Genomic DNA, 19,783 nt, shown 5'->3' with positions numbered 1-19,783 from the left:
ATAAGACAGTGACAAACTATTGTAAATAACACAAAATAAATCAATTGTGATCAGACAGTTGTGCTTAGTAGTGCTTACCATTTAACATAAATCAACAATGTCAGAAATCTAAACCATTGTTATTTTCTTAATATGCCTTTTAGTTTTGCTGTCTCTATGGCAAATAGTCAACAGCTCCCAAACTGCCGATGTTAACGGAATGTTAATGGCATCGTGCATGTAGTGGAAAACTGGAGAAAGACCTGAGTACACAAATCACAAAAGAATGGAATAAATCATACAGCAGCCCCAAAAATCAGAATATGACGTGGGAATTCAAACATTTCTTTTAGCTTGTGACTTGAATCATTAATATTTCACTTTTTCCGAAGCGCTGAATCATTTATATTCTTATTTATTTATCAGACTCTTTTGTCCAAAGCGACATACAGTACACGTCAGGCAGATTAATACATCACAGGCTGCAGCTGTCAAGAGTCCGATGTTTTTTTCTGAACTGGAATCCAATATAATAATTATTCGCAGGTCGGACTTATGACTGTAAAGGCCAAAGAGAATAAACCACCATTATCTTGCTGTTCTTTTGTTATTCTACAATGCTGAAATGAGGCTGGGAATAGAACCGCACCAGAGCATCGCATACGTCAGAGCTTGTGCCATGTATTCAAATCCCTGGAGCACTAAGCGTCTCACTAAACAAAGTTAGTCACCGCATATGTTCATATGCAACAATTATACCCCCCCCCCCCCCCCCCCCCACCAAATATGTGGCACGGCGAACATGATGGGCTGAGACTGCCTGCTCGCACAGTGACATTTCATAATTGCTGGTTGGGAATCTAAGAATTATATAGTGGCCCAAATGGATCAGTGATCACAGAAAGTGCTTCTGCACTCAGTGTGACAGTTTCGTGCCTGTGAGAGCATTATGTAACTGCACAGAGTACTGACAACCCCGAAAATTAAGATAAAATGTCCGACTGCTGTCCCCTGAGGAAGGATGCAGAATTAAAGCAAAGGGCATGAATTTGGGGTGACATTTTGGCAGCAAGGTGACATCATGGATGGTGGGCGGCGCTGCGGCCTCATGCATCTCATGTCACCCACTTGCATCCAGCCCGTTACCCTGTGTTTCCAGGGTCAGGCGCTGCATCGCTGCAACCAGCACTGCGTTAAGCGACCTTTAAACACACACGCATGGATGGATTTTAGGAATTGTTAAGGCTTTGGATCCGCAACTACATTCTGACGCCAAACACTAAATTGTTCACTATAAATAACTACCAGCACAAATTATTTAAGGCGGATAAGTGGACGGGGATTTCTGCATCGAGCAGGAACACGAGCTATATAGCCAAGCACCTGTTTCAGTGCCTAAACCGAGTGGTAGTCCTTTCTGACACTGCATTCTGCCTGCATGCTACAACATAAACAGGAGAAATGGACCGATCCACCTCTTAATCAGCTTATTCAGCTACCCACTAGCAGAGATCATCAGAACTGGTCTCTGATAAAAACCTTTTGAAGAGTGCTGAGCATGAAATGAATGATGACTCGCCCACTGGAACAATAAATGGCCCATCCAGTGCTGTGTATATTCTGTTTTTCTCCTGGACCTGTTGTCCCCATTCACAGAGCCAAGTAAGAAACTCACTCAGAGCCCAGGGAGCCTTCGTCATCAGACTGGGTGGTCTCGTCCTCCGATTGGTCCCCGAGGAGGTCACATGGCAGGATCGCAGCAGAGTCTGCGATCTCCAGGACCGGGGCGATGCTCGGCCGGCGGCTACCGGACCCGTTCTCGGCAGGGAGGGCAAGCTTGCTGCTGCTGCTGTCGGGCGGGTTCGTATTCTGGAGGTCCATGGCAACGGTTCCTGCGACGAGAAGCACAGGGCCTTGCTTTTACCCAGCCTGCACTGGGGCATGTGTAGCCAATATGTTGTGTCAATCACTTCACACAAATGTATGAAGCAGGTGCTACTGCAGAGCCAGAGAGCGGAAAGGATAGAAAAAAACAATGTCATCATAAAATAACCGGCAGTTATGAACCAACCCCTCCAAAGTCTGCCTTACAAGTTGTAGGATTACTGTGTTATCCCAAAATGCATCTGTTCTAGGACAGGCAAAAATAGGGTTGCAAATTCCTGGAAAGTTTCCGTGGAAATTTCAGCACAGAAATTTTGGGAAATTATTATGCAGCGCCAACTGGTTATCATTTTGGAGATCACGGTTTCGAAGATACTTCTGGTTTCTACTTCTTGCTGCGTACATGCATACGTTAGAGTTTACAGAAGATGAGGTGAAAGACCAAGCTGTAGAAAGGTCATATTTTTATTTTATTTTCCAAAAATCCATCCAACAGGCTAACGTAAGAGCTAGGCTAATTTAGCTACCTTTCCAGTTAGCTACCAATCTTGTCTGCTAATTGATGTCGTTGGTGTTTTAGTGAAGTTTATCCTTTCATGACGTAACTCAGCGTCCTCCTGCTGAAGGGATATTTGTTCCTCAGAGGCCCAATTACCGACTGCAGCTGTAATCTGAGAAATCATCCCAACAGAAGCTGTCTCTGAGTGCAACTGAGAATTCATCATCAATCTTCATGCCGCAGAACATCGTCCTGTTCATCAAAGTGTTACGTTAAATCTCAGGGTCTTCACAACCTCTTATTAGTACACTTCGTTTTGTACGTTTGACAATTGCACATAGATAGGAAATATATAGATTTCTCAATAATTTCCAAATTTCAGAAAATCCCTGAAAATTCCCATGGAAAATTTCCTCCTCTGAAAATTGTTTTCGGCCCAAAATACAGTACAACTACATAAAAAACACGGAAAATGTACCTACAACTGTAATGAAAATACGTGCCAGTCAATCTTACACATACTGATCATGTGACAGCCATCAAAACACTCTCACCATAGCCTATCATGCCATTAAAGTGTCACTCCAGCATTTCAAACAGTAATTTAAATAATTTGTTCCACTTTTAACAACAAAGATTGCCAAGACTATTTGAAAGTTTCATCTTTGTTTTAAACCTGCATCTCCAGGAATCATAATACTTGCAGGGACGTCTCACTGTCTCACCTCTGACTGCATTGTCAGATTAAACTGGCCCAACTACATCCACAAACTCACGCCTTTGTCTAAATAAAAAGCATTGCTGTGTTGGTGTTTAGCTACAGAATACAGCCTAACAGTCTGCAGCAGGAATCATAAAATAATACGTGCAGAATGACTGGTGTATGTTGGCTCCTGGTTTCAGCGATAAATTTAGAGAAATTTCAAAAAGTTCTATATGTGACTTTTGGTGCAAAGCACATGTAACAGACAAACACGTTATTTAGGGATCTGACTCCGTTAAAAAATAAAATGTTTTTTTTTTACTCGTTTGACTTTGGATGAGACGGTAGATGATCGTTGCCTTGCAACCAACAATCGCACATCAAGAGAGACATGGATAGTCATCAATTGTGCTATCACAATAACAGTTATTTAATGATAGGTCCAGCTATCTGTGCAGATCACGCAGTGAGGGATACAGAGTCAAAATTCACTGCATTTACACAAAAATCCTGAACAGATGGCCAATCTTCTCATTGAGTGGCTCCGCGACATAATATCGATCAGATTTCTCAAACATAGTAATATTTCTTGTATATACAGATACCGTAGGAATAACATATAAGGACAGAAACTGGAGTGACACTTTAATCATTTACACTTGCCTCTAGCCACGTGAATCTCCAACCAGATTCCGTAATCCAGCTTATTAATTGTCTTAAATAGTTCCTTACCTCAGTCCCCCAAAAAGCTGATGTGTGATGAGCATTCTGGTGCAAAATGGCTGCCATACCTCACCCGTGTGGGCGCCGCACGGCGGTGGGGGAGGGACACGGTCACTCCCCACAAACAACGCAAAGTGCTTTGAGTGCGAGAAAAGCTCTGTGTAAACGCAATCCATCCGTTATTATAATTATGCTGCCGATTGCCATAGATGACAAGTGTTTATTGCAAACAGAGCTTATCTCTCTAAGAAATACCATTGTGCTGAGCTCCCCACTGAAAAGCTATGGAAGAAAGCTTCCTGAAACCATGGGATCTTCAAGCCGTTAATTAAAGGCCAGAGTAGCTGGCTTGTTGGATTAGAAGACGATGTGGCACTCAATTGCTGCAGCCTTCTTGGCAAGGATGATGTTTGGGCCTCTCTCTCTTATGCTCTCATTGAAAGAGAAGCATATTTTCCACCAATCTTGTGGATTAATGTCCCTGTCGAGATGATATCTCTGTTTTGAAGTAGATGTTAAAGAATATGCCTTGGGATACCACCAGGCTGCATGGAAGCTGTCTGTCGAATCCAACTGTATTTCTAAGATACAACGGTGACCTCAAGAAGCTCCTGTATGTGTCATCATGCAATCTTTGTCCCACGGCCATCATGCTTTACTGGAAACAATCGCATTAATTAATCAGAGCTCGCAAAATTGCATGAAAGCAAATGTCCTTTCAGAGCTCGTTCTGATGAGCAGAATGAAGACATTTAGAGAATAAACGACAACAAAAAAAACACACAAATGTCAATAATTTCAGGAGGCTCAGCCTTGGATGACAAAGGCTGAATCGCCCTTGTAAATCCATGCTTCCCAATCCAGTCCTCAGGGACCCACTGCGGTTCATGTTTTTGCTCCCTCTCAGCTCCCAGTCAGCCCAGCAAGGGGCAGAGAGGGAGCAAAAATGTGGACCGTCCGTGGGTCCCCAAGGAGCGGCTTGGGAAACACTGCTGTAAATCATCAAAACCCACATGCGTTGACCTGAATATTTATGCCAGAGTTTGTTTCTGAAATAGTGGAACTTTGTCATGTGGCAGTACTGCAGCTGTAATGAAGGAATAAGCAAAATGTTCATTTTCTCATTCCTGTTTCATGCACAAACTTACCATAAGAAGTGGACTGATCCACTTTAACAAACCAAAGAAATAAAACAATAAAGACAATGTCAGGAAAAAAAAAACTAACTTTAGCATAGAAACTTAACTTTCACATGCCGTTGTGTAACATAAGCACACAGACAAATGACGCGGGGACTAGAATATTTAAAATTCTTAATGCTACGTGTTCCCTCCTAATAATGGCTGCATAACAACAAAATCTAGCAAAGAGCAGAGCACTGTTCTGCCTTCCCACTTGCATAATAAAAATAATTACAAAGAAAGCTATAGCTTGGCCTCTTTTGTCACAGATCAGTGGTTATGCACCCCAGACATGGAGGAGCCCCTGTCAGTCCATTTTATATGCTGGAACGATAAGCAGCTTCCAGAAGATAAGATGCACCTGTTCTGCTAAATACTGCCGAGAGCAAAGATGACATGATGGAAACCGTCTTTATTCTCAAATGAGTACGATTCTGCCAGTCATATGTGCTCATCTGAGTCATCTCACGCCACTGACTCTCCTGGTCTGTAGAAACAGACATAAACGCAATAAAGAGATTGACAGAGAGCTGAAATTCGCCAGAAATAGGACGAAACAGAAAAGCACGACACGGACCCTGAAGTACAGGTTACGCCTATGATCTGGTTACGGAGGGAGCCGGCTTCTAAGGCGGGGGAGCGCGGATATGAAATTTCATTGGTGCGATAATCATAAGATCACAATTTTTTTCAGTATCAACATATTTATATTTATATCAGAATGTAGTTCTGCCAAATGGCTGCCTTATAACTTTTGTAATCAAAAGCAGTTTCAATAATTTATCACTGGCCAAGTTGAAATAATCCTGCATATATGATATACTATCTTCCTGCCCAGCTGAAATGAAAGCAAGTCTCATAATTTTGGTGCCTCACAATAATTTTGTACAGAGCCCTGAATTATCACATACAAGGATTAGATATATCATATATGAGGAATCCCACTGACTAAACAGTAATTGTGGAATGTTATTTTACAATGCAATTAGAAGTATAAGGCATTCACAGTACTAGTATAATGCTTGATTATAATACATTATTGTATCCTATTTTAAATTAATATCTTTTCATTTCATCATATTCTTTAAATATTACACTCTCATATTTATTGAGCAATAACAACAATGTTCTTTATGACTATTTAGTCAGGATGTATGTAGAAATGCCACAATACATAGGCTGTAATATAAGAGAATTATTAGTACTTAGCAAGATGCCTGATTCCCATGTGTAAAAGAGCACATCACTGGCCAACAGGTTATAGCGATTATCACTGTTTATTTACCATTATTGCATAACCTGTTTTTACCGCATATTTACTCATTATCTTATAACCAGCCGATAGCACAGTGTGTCAGATAATCATAAATATTGCTCCTGGTCCTTCAGGGTTTAAGATACAGGTTTATTATCAGTGGAAACCTGCCAGATTATTTCAGTTCGGTGCTTAAGTTCTAAGGCAATTTGAAAATTTGGATACACTGTAGTTCCAAGCTTCAGGAGTAAAAAAAAAAAACTACTGTTTTGTGCCTGAGGAAAAACAAACTTCTTTGGTCACACCCTTTAGTAACCACCTTCTGAACTCACCCATACTGGCGATGATGCTGTGGACTGGGAGACTGGATGGGGCATCATAGAGACCACCTGGAGGTAGACCTTTCCGCTTGTGCTTCTCCTCTTGCTTGAAAATGAAGGCGGAGTTCTCCTCCTTGGTGATGTTGATGTAGTAGCAGGTATCTGAGACGGCCATTATGTGTCGGGGGCCTGGGTTCAGCAGGATGCTCTTGTTATCTTCTCTTTTGACCCCAATCAGACAGACTCCATACCTGCCAGTGATGGAGAAGGAACTGCCATCAGTACAGTTTGAAAATCAGAGTCACTGACAGGTTCTGAACTGTACATTCAGGTATATTGGACTGGTCCTCTTCAGCCAACCCATAGCTTGGGGGTGCAGCACCCCTGGACCGGGGGCTTAAGGGTCTTAGCTCAGAGTCCCACAGACACATAACTGTTCTGCCAAAGCCAGGACCTGAACCAAAAATCTTATGATTGCAGACATAGAAACTCGCCTGCCGAGCCACAATGAACATGCAGGTCTGCGATTTCATAAATATATCAATTCATGAATATACTTTGTTTCAACAGTGTCAGGACCAACTTACTTTTTGTGGGCATGGAAGGAAGCATAAGTGAAGCTCTTTCCGTCGTACTCGCCGAAGAACTTGCTGTCTCCAAGGCGGATGTGATAGACCTCATTACCGGAACAACGGCCGTACATCCTTTGCCACTGCTCTGGAGATTGCTGGCCTTCCCTGCAACAACAGCCCTGCTTTACAGACAGACACCTTGCACCTTGCTGCCACTGACACTCCCTCAATCCCAGCACCTTTTCAGGATCCCCCTTCATGTTTGATTACTGAGGGCTTCGCATATTAGCACTAATCAAGGAAACCGTGAACAGCGTCGAGCAGTTCATAAGATCGCCGAAGACTTTCTATTTGCCCTTTAAAGAGAGAAATCCTCTGAATGATTAGAACGATCACACACTTTCACATAAATACGGTACTGCGTACCCGGGGACAGAAATGACGTTCTTACTTGATTGATTTTAATGAGCATGTAGGCAGTTAAGGAAAAGGCGGCACCATTACCCAAGCCTGCTGCAATTTCACAAAGCACATTTGGACTATAATGAGGTGTCCTTCTGTATATTCACTATTATAAGAGCAGAAAGAGCAAAAAAGACATTATTTAAATGATATACTCGTCTTATATTATATAAGAACCTCTAATGTAAGGGCCAGCATCACTCAGGTACGCGAGCTACAGCAACAACAGAAAGCAGCTCACAAATATGCACGTCAGTGCTGTATCGCGTCTGCAGGGGGGCGGCACGATGCAGACGCCATAAATACAGACCGGTATTCTATCAAAGGTGGTTTTTTTCATCAGCACAGATGCAGTGGGGAGTCATTTAACTCTACAGACTTTATTTCTGCTCCGCTGCACCTTGATTAAAATGTCTTGCGGTTAATCCATAGCAGCCGATTTCTAAAAGAAGATCAAGTCTTTGAAATTGCACTGCAATGAGCTGATTATGAGCTACAGCACCTGATAAAAAATATACTGTATTGCACCCATTTATTGGTGCCAACGTGTGATTTTGCAAGTTAGGATGCAACGGTGCACTCGGGCCTTCAGGTAAATGACAACAAGTGTAACCCCCGATACAAGAAGGAAAATGCACCATCCCACTATCATGTCATATAATTTTGCCCTCTTTCAAATCATCTGAGACATCTGCTCTATGACTATAAGTGATACTGAACTTGACAACATGTTCGTCAGTGGGGGGGGGAGTATGCAGAGCTGGGTAATTCAGGTCCAGAGAGTAAAAGTCCAGACGAAGATTTTGTTTCAACCAACCAGTTGAGCATAAAGAGTCACAATCACAGAGGACTCAACTGGTTGTTGAAACCAAATCCCAGTCTGGACTTTCACTCTCTGGCCCTGAATTACCCAACTCTAGGAATATGATTTATACCAGTTTTTGCAAAGTGCTTCTAAAGACATTATAATGGTAGGTGGACTCCAGTTAGATTCACATCCTACCTTTCACCAAAATCACATTGCAAACTTGCAGTGATACACATTTGCAATGGCTGATATTCAACATTTGCATTGGTCCTGTTTACACTTTGTTTCACCAGCACATTAATCCGCAAATCCGCAGGAGCTGTGTTGTACCCAACGACATAATGTATCATCATCTCTTAGCCTATCAGCATGATTCAGTTGTACTTGTTATGAGATTAAACTGAGATTCTCAGCCTCGGACGGTCAGATTCATGCAAAAAACATTATTCCATACAGATGAGTGAAACAGATTTATGAAAATTCCCCAATGGATTTGTTTAGATCTATAACTTAAACATGACTTATAAATATAAAACAGGATGTCAGCAGTAGTGTTAGTAGCACATACAAATTTAGTGGCTGTGATTAGTTTTTTTTTTTACTTTTTAGATATGTTTTTTTATAGTCTGACAACTGCAACTATGCACTGTAATCACTGTGTTACTGTAGGAACAAACTGTTACAGCAAACTGATGTAGATACGCAGAGAGGATGTGGACTAGAGATTTGCTAGCAGTCACTCAACACTAGAGAGCCTGGTTACTTACTGTCCACGGGACGTGTGAACGAGGAGCGTGACCAGTGTGGATGTGGCTGGACACACACAGTTCAGAGCCAACATTGCGTACTTGAACTCCTCCTCACAGACCACATGATCTGAAAGCAGAAAGTTAATTACAGTTAGCAACCAAAATAGTATCTTTAAACCTTTTCAGGCACACTGAAATATAATCCGGAATTCATAATCTACATTTTACAGTTGACCCTTCCACATCACGGGAGTTAGACACACAGGCTCCACACCATCTGGAGAAACTGCGTAAAATTCTTTGGTCTCCTTGGCAAGAAACTCGAGATACAAAGATCACTGCGAGTTAATGAGTTATTAAACTTTTTGTCTGTCATCTGCTGACTTTTGCAAAACTCCTGAAAAATTTTGTTACAGCCTACGTAGGCTACGTAAAAGCCCTCAGTGAAAGGAGCCAAGAGGAACCAGAACAACCCAAAAACAGGGTTAGGGGAAGCCGCCCCTGGAGTCAGAGTGCTGGGTGCATCACCATAGAGCACCTGGTGGCCAGTTCTGTGCACAACGAATGAAACTCACACCTCCAAAAATACTTCGCCCATGTGCCGAGAGAAGTTGTTGGATTATCGTGGCTGACATGCCTCTTCAATGCTGCATGGAAGTCAGTTACCTCTATACTGGCAAAAAGGATAAGTGGTCGCTATTTTTAGCAAGGGGTGGTGACAATAAGATGCTCCTTCTTCGTAGCCTCCAGTTCACATCAGCTCACACTGCACCCACTGGAACAATGTAAATTATGGACTGACTGTGAGACAGTGGACCAGCTCTTCGACACTGAACTTGGAGAAGGCATATGACCGTGCAGCCGGGCAGATTCTGTGGGAGGTGCTGCAGGAATATGGAGCAGAATGACTGCTACTGCCAGCCAATTGGTCCCTGTATGAATGCTGTAAGAGCTGGCACAAAGCTAAAGCCATTTGAGGTGTGCTGGGTCTCCGATCCTGTATCAGATGTTCATGGACAGGATATCTAGATTCAGGCATAGCTGGAAGGGCATCCAGTATGGGGGCTAAAATGACCCCATCTCGCTGTAGATAATGTTGTGCTTCTAGCTTCACATGACCAGGACCTCCAGTACACACTTGAGAGATTTGATGCCGAGTGTGAATAAGCGGGGATCAGCACCTCCAAATTCGAGGCGAGGACCTCTCTTGTGGATTGCTCCTATTAAATTGAGGTGGGAGAGTTTGCTCTTACTATAAGTACCTTGGGAAGCTGTTCATGAGTAAGAGACTCATGATATAATAAGGGACTGACAGGCAGATATCCTCACCTATAGTCATGAGCCGTGAGTAATGACCAAAACAATAAGGTCACAAGTAAAGGTGGCTAGAATGAGACCTTTTGCATGTGTGCTAGACTCTCTGTGACAGAGTCGGGAGACCTGGGGGGGGGGGGGGGGGGGGGGGGAATCTGAAAATAGAGCCAGCGTTCCTTTAAAACAAGAGCAGGCAACTTATAAGGATGTCACCTGGATGGCTCTCAAGCAAGCTGTCACGGGCACGTCCCACTTGGCAGAGGACCTGGGGCAGGCCCAGGACATGCTGGAGGGATTATATCTCCTAGCTGGTTGGGGAACATCAGGAGATCGCCTAGAATGAGCTAGAATCTGTGGCCAAGATAAAGAGAGGTCCAAACTGCATAGGACTGCTGTGCAAGTGGTGGGAAGATGATGAGATTTTACAGTCAACAGAAAACTTTATCCCAGAGACTGCATGAGGCAAATATTAAAACAAAAAATCATTTTAAACCAGCATGTATTTGAACTCTCACTCATGAGACTTCTATAATCCAAAACAGAAATGTAAATTCAGAGTCAGCATGGTGTCACTCTGATCCAAAATCATGTATAATCATATCTCCCTCAATGCTCCATCGTGTTTCATTCTGACGCTTCACAGGAGAGGATAATTAAATTATTTACTGCTGTTTTCAGGTTCTCCAGATTTAACCAGATTCATGACTCATGGTATAAAGTTGGTCGATGAGGTTGGCTGCTTTCCGCCAAGATGCGACTGCTGTCCGTGGTCCTGAGGAGCAGACGTATGGATGTATGACTCACCAGCAAATTTCACATGAAATTTGTTCTCTGGTTTGAGGATCTGGACGTAGAGAGGGCAGTTCGGGGCAAAGTCCTTTACAGCCCAAGCCCTCAGGATGGTCTGGTGATCCTGCCAGAGAGGTAGGCAAAGGGTAAGATATTAGTAGTAGATATACAATAAAAGTGTGATTTTGACTGGTCAGAAATTATAGTAATTAAAGTTGTTTTTATATCTGTGCAGGAAATTATTTCCATGGTATAATTGAATAGATGGACCTGACAGAAAAGCAATTCATTTAATCCATCCATCCATCCGTCCATCCATCCATCCACCCATCTTGCAAACACTCATTCAGCACAGAACTATAGGGAGGCAGGTGACTACCCCATGCAGCCTACAGCAAGACGCCACCATTGGCAAATACATGCACATGCTCACAGACAGGCACACACTCATACACAGGCATGCGCTCACAGACAGGCACACACTCATACACAGGCATACGCTCACAGACAGGCACACGCTAACACACAGGCACATGCTCACACACAGGCACACACTCATACACAGGCATGCGCTCACAGACAGGCACACACTCATACACAGGCATACGCTCACAGACAGGCACACGCTAACACACAGGCACATGCTCACACACAGGCACACACTCATACACAGGCATGCGCTCACAGACAGGCACACACTCATACACAGGCATACACTCACAGACAGGCACACGCTAACACACAGGCACATGCTCACACACAGGCACACACTCATACACAGGCATGCACTCACAGACAGGCACACACTCATACACAGGCATACACTCACAGACAGGCACACGCTAACACACAGGCACATGCTCACACACAGGCACATGCTCACACACAGGCACACACTCATACACAGGCATGCGCTCACAGACAGGCACACACTCATACACAGGCATACGCTCACAGACAGGCACACGCTAACACACAGGCACACGCTAACACACAGGCACATGCTCACACACAGGCAGACACTCTCACACAGGCACACACTCACAGACAGGCACAGGCTAACACACAGGCGCATGCTCACAGACAGGCACACGCTAACACACAGGCGCATGCTCACAGACAGGCACACGCTCACACACAGCCACACGCTTTGGCTAATTAGCCCAAACATATGTCTGTCGGGCTGTCCGGTGGGGAGTTGTGGTGAGATTCATTTAATGAGGTTTTTAATTAGCAGACTATATCAAAAACAGGCAAAATGCGATAAGAGTCGTGACGACCCAGACTTTCACAGGAGCATCCCCAAAGCACAAGGAAGTATATTATTATTTACCTGAAGGGTTAAGTGTGATTAACAGTGAAAAAGAGTGAGTGTGTTTAGCATCAGTGTGTTTAGCATCAGTGTGTTTAGCATCAGTGTGTTTAGCATGCGTGTTTAGCATCAGTGCGTCGCTTACTGCAGCCGTGCGGTCCACTTCGTTTCTGCTGCTCAGGATGAAACAGGCTTCAGCATCATCCATCCTGAAAGGAGGAAATCATGATTAAATTAGACTAAGAGATGGGGAGGGATGGTAAAAGACAGGAGAAAAGGCACCCATCAGAAAAACAGAAAGAAGCACATGTTAATGACACATGCAGGCCAGTCGACGGACTCAAAGCCAGTGTCCATAAAACGATTGTCACAATGTAGGAAATCTATCATTTCTAACCAGGAAAAAATAAAAGTAATGTAAAAGTTTTATGTTAGAAGCACATGTTGTCCTCCTGATGGACCCCAGAGCAGGTAAGTCTGTTAAACACTTTTTTCCTTTGTTTCCGCTTTTATTTTGCTCATATTTTCTTTTCCATTCTATCCCTCATTCCGGAAAATACTTTCTTTCTGTATTAGTCCATGATATGACACTGTAATGCGATGGTATCTGCTGTCATCTACTTTTGGGTGTTTTTATTTCTGGAAAATCCAATAAAATATTGTTTAAAAAAATCCCCCAGCCCGATAATTATTCCGGAGACTTCCGATGAAACATCCTGCGCTACAGTGACGTCCTGGGCGTGAAAGAGGTGCTAAAGACCTTTAAATGGTTTAAATCAATGACACAATCGTGCCGAGAATCCATCGCTCAGCTGAAACTGACCAGATCGATCCTTATCTTTCATGGCTGTGTCAGTAAGACTGAATTACAATGAAGCTGGAGAATTACCAAGCAAAAGGGTCTCGTCCTTAATAATCTCAAAACACCACGTCAATAAGTCTAAACCTATGACCAGCTGGACATGGTGCCGTGGAATAAAACGCTCAATAAAGGCTAGCATCGATCTTTTCAAAGCAGCTCTGGTAAAAAAAAAAGTATAAGTTAATTAAATCCTTGACTCCATCATAATATCTAAGTAGGGGTCAATTAGCAACTGTAGCCAGCTACTCAATTCACAGGTCAACAGAACTTCGAGTCAGCCAAGGAATAAAGACCCCTACTGTGAAAAGGCAGCTTGAAAACCCTCGAGGATAAAAATATAGCTGCAGGCAAACTTTGATGAAAAGGACGCCCACACACTGAGAAAAAAAAGGGTATGGAAAGGATTGAGTCAAACCTTATAATTGTGAGCCTATTTTCAGGAAGAAAAAACCGAAGAACTTTGGAACTTTTTTGCGGACATTTAAAAATGAGTTACTCTGAAAAGATGATGAGAGAGGTGGGCTTTTTTCCGCTCCAGTATAAGACCACTCACTTAGCCCTCAATAGATCTTGGTCCTTTAACACAGAACCTTGAAGATAGATAACTCTCTGCGACCAGAGTGGGATTTGAAGTATGCGCCGTACTTGAATGTCCATCTCTGTAGGACAGAGGATCACGACGTAGTAATCCTGCAGAATGAAGAGGAGAGAGACACAGAGAGAGTCTAAATTGAACAGAGCTTTACTCAGGGTGCCTTTGACTTTCTCTTTACTTCCCAGATTGATTTTTTTGTACACAAAGAAGGCTTGTGGTTAGACCATTCTTCTCCCTGAAGTAGTTTTTACCTGAATTCTGGGGTGAGCGTAGAACTCGTTCAGGAAGTCCATGAGCAGGTCGATCTTGAGCGCGCTGACACAGAGCACCACGTGCTTCTCCGTCTGAGCGCGGTGTCGGCTGTAGTTCCCCCCCGACTTCTGCCTCTCCATCCAGAGGTACATGAGCTCCTCAAACTAGACACAGAGTCACTTCACTCGTAATTCATGAAATCCATTTAACTGCTTTAGGTTAGAAAGCCACTTTAAGGGAAGAAAAATCCTTACGGAATAAAGTAGTTTTCATGATAATTAAATTAACAGTGCTACTGCTAATTTGCTGTCTTTTTTCATTTCTGAGTAACTTAAAAGGACTCTATGCTGTTGTGCAACGTGTCGTTCCATCAGCACATTGTACTGTCCAAATACGCAAAAAAGGAAGCATATATTAATATGCTTATCAGCAAGAGTCAGAGATTTGTCCCAGGGGAGCTGCGGAGGAACACATTTCACACAGAAGATTAAGAGTTCTAATGGAAATCTGTTAATGTCCTTCCATTAGATTTCTGACCAAGGCAGAGTGAAATCTAACCGTTATGAATCAAAGCAAGGCGATTAATATGACTGCAAATGTTAAATTATTCAGATACCATGTAAACATTCATAAAGGAACTACAGGATGAAAGGCGAGAAAAAGTGAATTTCTAAATTAATGATAATTTTCCATAAGACTATATATATTTTAACCTAAATCTCTTTAAAAGCTGCATACCTTTAGTATGTTGCTGCTTGTTTTCTTTGCGATCTTACTGAAAGGGGTAAGCAGGTCATACCTGTAGGGGGAGCACTACTAGCGCCACACAGATCATGATGACCACCAGCAACTGGGACGGCCAGATCCGAGGGGTGACATCTCCATATCCCACTGTAGAGAAGGTGACGATGCAGAAATACAGCGACTTGAACAGGGAGAGGTTCTTCCCTGCCCTCTCCAGGTGCTGGATCCCACACGTCCTGCAAGTTCATATAAAACAACATTACGCACGTGCAGATAAATTAATAATAGGCATTGAAATTCAATTTGTTGATTAATCCAATTAAAAAATTGAATCGGTCTTGACAACTTGTGGTCAGTGATGGGAACTCCTTTGTAACGTGACAGATAATTATTTTAATTATCACAATTTGACCACTTGAAGTCTGAAGTGTGACAGTGAGAGATAATGAGTTCTATACAGTGAGGACAGAATCGATGCAGAGCAAGACAGACAAGGGGTTTGAAACTCGTGCTCCGTCATTTAAATGAGACATCGCGAAGGAAACAGATATTATTAAATAACGGTCAGGGAAATAAACAAAGTGAAAGGAGTGGGGCCACCTGTTACCCCAAAATCATCCACAAACCTCCCACCAAACAAACAGAATCTTCTGCTCATCCTGAATAACAACTTTACTTAAACTGAAAAAAAAAACTAAAAAATCCTTTAAAAGGGTAAAAACATCCTAACCCACTGAGCCGAAGAACGTCTCTTAGGTTATATGGTTTTACATAATAAGACGTATTTTAGATTAATCTAATCATCACCAAATAATGCATAAACGTATAAATGTGAGATATGTGTCAAATATTAGTTTGTAACATCACATTCTGCACACTTCTGAACAAAACATTAAAATGCAAACTCACACAAATGGCAGATAAGCAGTGATGTATACAAAACAAATAACTATCAAATTGATTTTACCACAGCTGGGAATAATAACACTTTCAATTTAGTATTAAAGCTTATTAGTTACAAAGCAAATGGGAAAAAGTTGGAAACAATTGCATATAAAACTTCTGAAGTGCTTAGTACAGTAACCAAAATGTATTATAGAAAAGGCTCTAGTAAACCATTTTAAGAAGAGTTGACCACAGATGTGTAGCAGCCTTTCAGTTCGGCTGCTCTACGTCCCTCGGACTTTAGCATTCATCTAAACAGAGAAAAATCCTTGGATTTCATCCTTCGTTTGTTGTATTTCTCCTTCCATTATTTCACTTACATTCATAGAAAAGAGCGGAGTTCTGATAGCAGTTCAGGGTGGATCACTCCTTCGTTGACAGTGTGGTGAGTTTAAGCAGTTATGCAATATACTGTCAAGAACAACCTCAGTGAAGGAAGCCTGAACTGAAATGGTACCGGGCACAAAAGTCAGGGTCTGTTCTGACTCGGCAACCAAGCATCGGCAGTGGAGGAGCACTGGGCTCTCTTTTGTGAAAAGTTATCATAGCTGCTGGAAAATCGCACGATCAAGGCCACTCAGCATCCCATTACCTAACCATGTACAGTATACCATCTGTACAGTATATACCAGAATTAAACTCCAGTCTCCCATAATTCATGGGTTGTGTGACCACATGCATGGACAGCAACATTACCTTGTCTAAAACTTTGAGCAATTAGAACAACACTTAGAGTCAACATTTCAGTGGCTAGATAATCATAGATTTAAACACAAAAGCGTAAAAGTGCATCAGTGCTACTGGCGTTCAACCTGTCCCAAGTCTTTCCTTATAAATGAAAATTGGAGCAGTTTTCCAAACCAGCTGTCCAGAAAACCAGTGAAGAATATACTGTCCATTCCTGACCTATGAGCAGTGCTGGTTTTAGTCAACTATTTGCCCAATCAGCTATAAAAACTCTAAGGCTTAGACTGAACCCAGTAATATGTATGGAGTCGAGCGGTGTGTGCAATTTTTATCTTGTATTTGAGAACAGTTTGAAAAATGCAGTACATTCTTAACAAGAATGATCGTGTTCTCTCAAGGAAAGAGAGAGAGAGAGAGAGAGAGAGAGAGGAAGAGAGAGGAAAAAAGGAATGTACCCAGTAAAAACGAGGCAAAGCAGAGTACAAATGAGGATGAGGACCTGGTTGAACATGGCAGAATGTGTTCTCTGTATAGCTCGATGCAGATCATTCTGGAACGAAAGAAAAATGCACAACATTCAAGTCCTTCAAGTTTATTCCGAAAAGCATGTCATATTCTGGGGTCAATCGCACCAGCTATTAAAGCCTCATTCTTTATTACTTAAGTGAATTACATCTGACAAATGATCACTAAATAGGGTCGCTATCAGTGTGCATTACTGCCTCTTTCTGCAAATGGACGTGCACATTCCTGTCCCACATTTCCCATGATACCACCAACAACATAGCCAACAGAGAGCCCATAAACACCCATTATGGTGCACGGCTGGGTGCGGCATACTGGTCTCAGGGAACCAGTTGTATGCATGCAAACTTACTATCATGTTCTCTAACGCGCTCTTAGCCAGCCAGCAGTTGAGGAACACCGGGATAAAAATACTTCTCAGATCACGCAAGAATACCTGCAAGAAAGTTATATAAATGCGAGAAGAATCCTGCTGTTGGAGAATTTCAAAACAAATCCCATCCAAGACACAAATCCCAAAGGCACAGAGTTATTCAAATGGATAGATGGAGTTTTGGTGTAAAATGTTCAGGTGACATCATTACAGTTCTGTGATATTAAACTCGGTGGTTAGACTAGTATATCCCTTCATCTTCTTTGGGGACAATATATAATAAACGTAACTCACATTTTAATTGTTCATACACAAATTCACACGTTTAATTTTACACAATTTTTGACAACAGAAAGGACAGATCCACACATTTTCGGGGCTTAGTTGTGGGAATCATATTAATTGAGATGACGCAGTCCTCTGTCTAACTGTCTGAATTTATGAGTGAGTAGTTTTATACAGCAGAGCGAAATGTCAGTGGAATGGCAAGGAATCAGCTTGTCAGCGTAACAATGAGAGGCCTGGTGGAATCGCAGAGTGTGTTTCAGTGTGTCACCGCTTACAGTAACTACAGCGAATTCCACACACACCCACCGTACAGTCCCCCAACACAGTGAATCTCACCCACGCATATTCTCACCGTGATGATGAAGGGCACTGTGTTGATCATCTCTAGGACAAAGGACACCTGGAAGATCTGTTCCCAAATGTTCCCCTAGAAGCAATGAAACAAGCCCTTGTCGTCTGTTAGAACATACACATTAGACAAGGTTTATTTGGCCTGTTCTATGTTTTGTGAATAACATTTATCCAAAAAAGTGATGAACACCCATTCTCTGAGCAAATAGTTATCAAGTTTTAATTTTGGAGTTGCCAACTTTGGTCAGCTGGCTGGAGTGAGATTTTCAATTTGAGACAAGTCCGCATACTCATTTACAAGTATGTAAGACTTTGATTACTTTGTAAATAGCTTATTGGGTTTGCAGACTACCCCAACGCTTTTGATGTAGCTAATTTAAGGTTTATGATGGAATAATATAGATTTGCCGTAAGATCTCTTGCATGAGCATGAAAGTGAGAAAGCGTGAGTGTCATGTCAGATGTGTGAGAGTTTGCTGATTATTGCATGCGTTTCCAATCAGGAAATCAATGAAAGGATTTCGATGCTGGCTGGTTGAGGTTCCCAAAGTGTCTATAGCACTAAGAAGCTCCCTCCTTCTACATGAGTCATATTCTGGTCCATTCACACCTTGGACACAATGCCAGCAATTATTTTTTAAAGAGCTCAGACAAAAACTTACCTTGTAGCTAAGATACGTCAAAAGCATCGTCTCAAGGAAACTGATAATGGCCACGATCACCTGGGACAGGGAGGAAGGACAGGAACGATGGATGTGCCACATCGCATCACATCAGTCAACTGACACATCCCTGAAGGACACACGTCTTCAAGAACACATTCGGCTGTCTTTAAATTACATAAATAATGTAATGCTCTTTATTTCCATTACATAAGCTAAAATGTATGGTCACGGCTGAGGCCTTCTCCTGATTTCGATATCAGCAAATTAAAATAAATTATGTCTTAAATAACAAAGGGAAGCCCGCATAAGCGCTTAGAGCTATTAAAGGCTGTGCCCTCAACTGAAGACCTTCCCCTCACCAGCTCCAGGAAAAATTCAGATATTCAGACTGGTTACAACTGTACTCTAGGCTGCAAATCTTGGGTAAATCGATGGAAATTTGCTTTCGGTGGAGTAGTTATGCCTGACAGCAGAGCAGAATGCAGTTCCCATTTATATCACAAAGGCAAAGATGCCTGACAGTCATGTGACCGGACTCCCGTAAGCTCCTAACCTGACTGAGCACAGTGCTGTCCTACAGCCACGACTCCCAGCTCACCTGTATGGCCCAAACTGGCAGCCTGCGGTTCACCCAAAATATCTTGTCCCTATGAGGGTAAAATGAATAACTGTTATTCTGAGACACAGGCACAAGAACACAATGAAAATGTGTGCGACTCTGAGTTTGCTTTCCTATTTAATCACATAGGGATTTACCTCGAATTCTCATATTGCGGTCTAATAAACTCAGAGCAACTAAGACTAACGTAGGAATAAGGCGGCAATAGAGTCATTCATCTTCCAGCCACCTGTCCTGGTCACGTGGTCATGGAGAGCCTGTCGCAGGCAGCACAGGCCACAGGCTGGACTTCACCCCGGAGGGGTGCCAGTTTGTCAGAGCACACGT

The 19,783-nt window shown here is 42.5% G+C and overlaps 1 protein-coding gene across 3 annotated transcripts in view; it reads right to left on the bottom strand.

Moving 5' to 3' along the window:
- The window catches only part of kcnt1a (potassium sodium-activated channel subfamily T member 1a), a 72,471-nt gene that overhangs the window by 15,581 nt on the left and 37,107 nt on the right, over window positions 1-19,783 (bottom strand). For all 3 annotated transcript variants that reach the window (XM_049019710.1, XM_049019711.1, XM_049019713.1), the window contains exons 7-20: window positions 19,436-19,484; window positions 18,835-18,894; window positions 18,174-18,248; window positions 17,513-17,596; window positions 17,091-17,185; window positions 15,059-15,239; window positions 14,259-14,423; window positions 13,966-14,102; window positions 12,696-12,759; window positions 11,254-11,362; window positions 9,154-9,262; window positions 7,132-7,281; window positions 6,557-6,795; window positions 1,655-1,871 (exon numbers count right to left, since the gene is read on the bottom strand). In XM_049019710.1, the coding sequence (XP_048875667.1) occupies window positions 1,655-1,871; window positions 6,557-6,795; window positions 7,132-7,281; window positions 9,154-9,262; window positions 11,254-11,362; window positions 12,696-12,759; window positions 13,966-14,102; window positions 14,259-14,423; window positions 15,059-15,239; window positions 17,091-17,185; window positions 17,513-17,596; window positions 18,174-18,248; window positions 18,835-18,894; window positions 19,436-19,484 (1,734 nt within the window). The remainder of the gene's footprint in view (window positions 1-1,654; window positions 1,872-6,556; window positions 6,796-7,131; window positions 7,282-9,153; window positions 9,263-11,253; window positions 11,363-12,695; window positions 12,760-13,965; window positions 14,103-14,258; window positions 14,424-15,058; window positions 15,240-17,090; window positions 17,186-17,512; window positions 17,597-18,173; window positions 18,249-18,834; window positions 18,895-19,435; window positions 19,485-19,783) is intronic.

This window comes from Brienomyrus brachyistius, chromosome 7, assembly GCF_023856365.1.
Source record: "Brienomyrus brachyistius isolate T26 chromosome 7, BBRACH_0.4, whole genome shotgun sequence".
In the NCBI taxonomy this organism is placed as follows: domain Eukaryota; kingdom Metazoa; phylum Chordata; class Actinopteri; order Osteoglossiformes; family Mormyridae; genus Brienomyrus; species Brienomyrus brachyistius.
The sequence above is the reverse complement of the archived record's forward strand: the minus strand, read 5'-3'. Positions and strand labels throughout refer to the sequence as shown.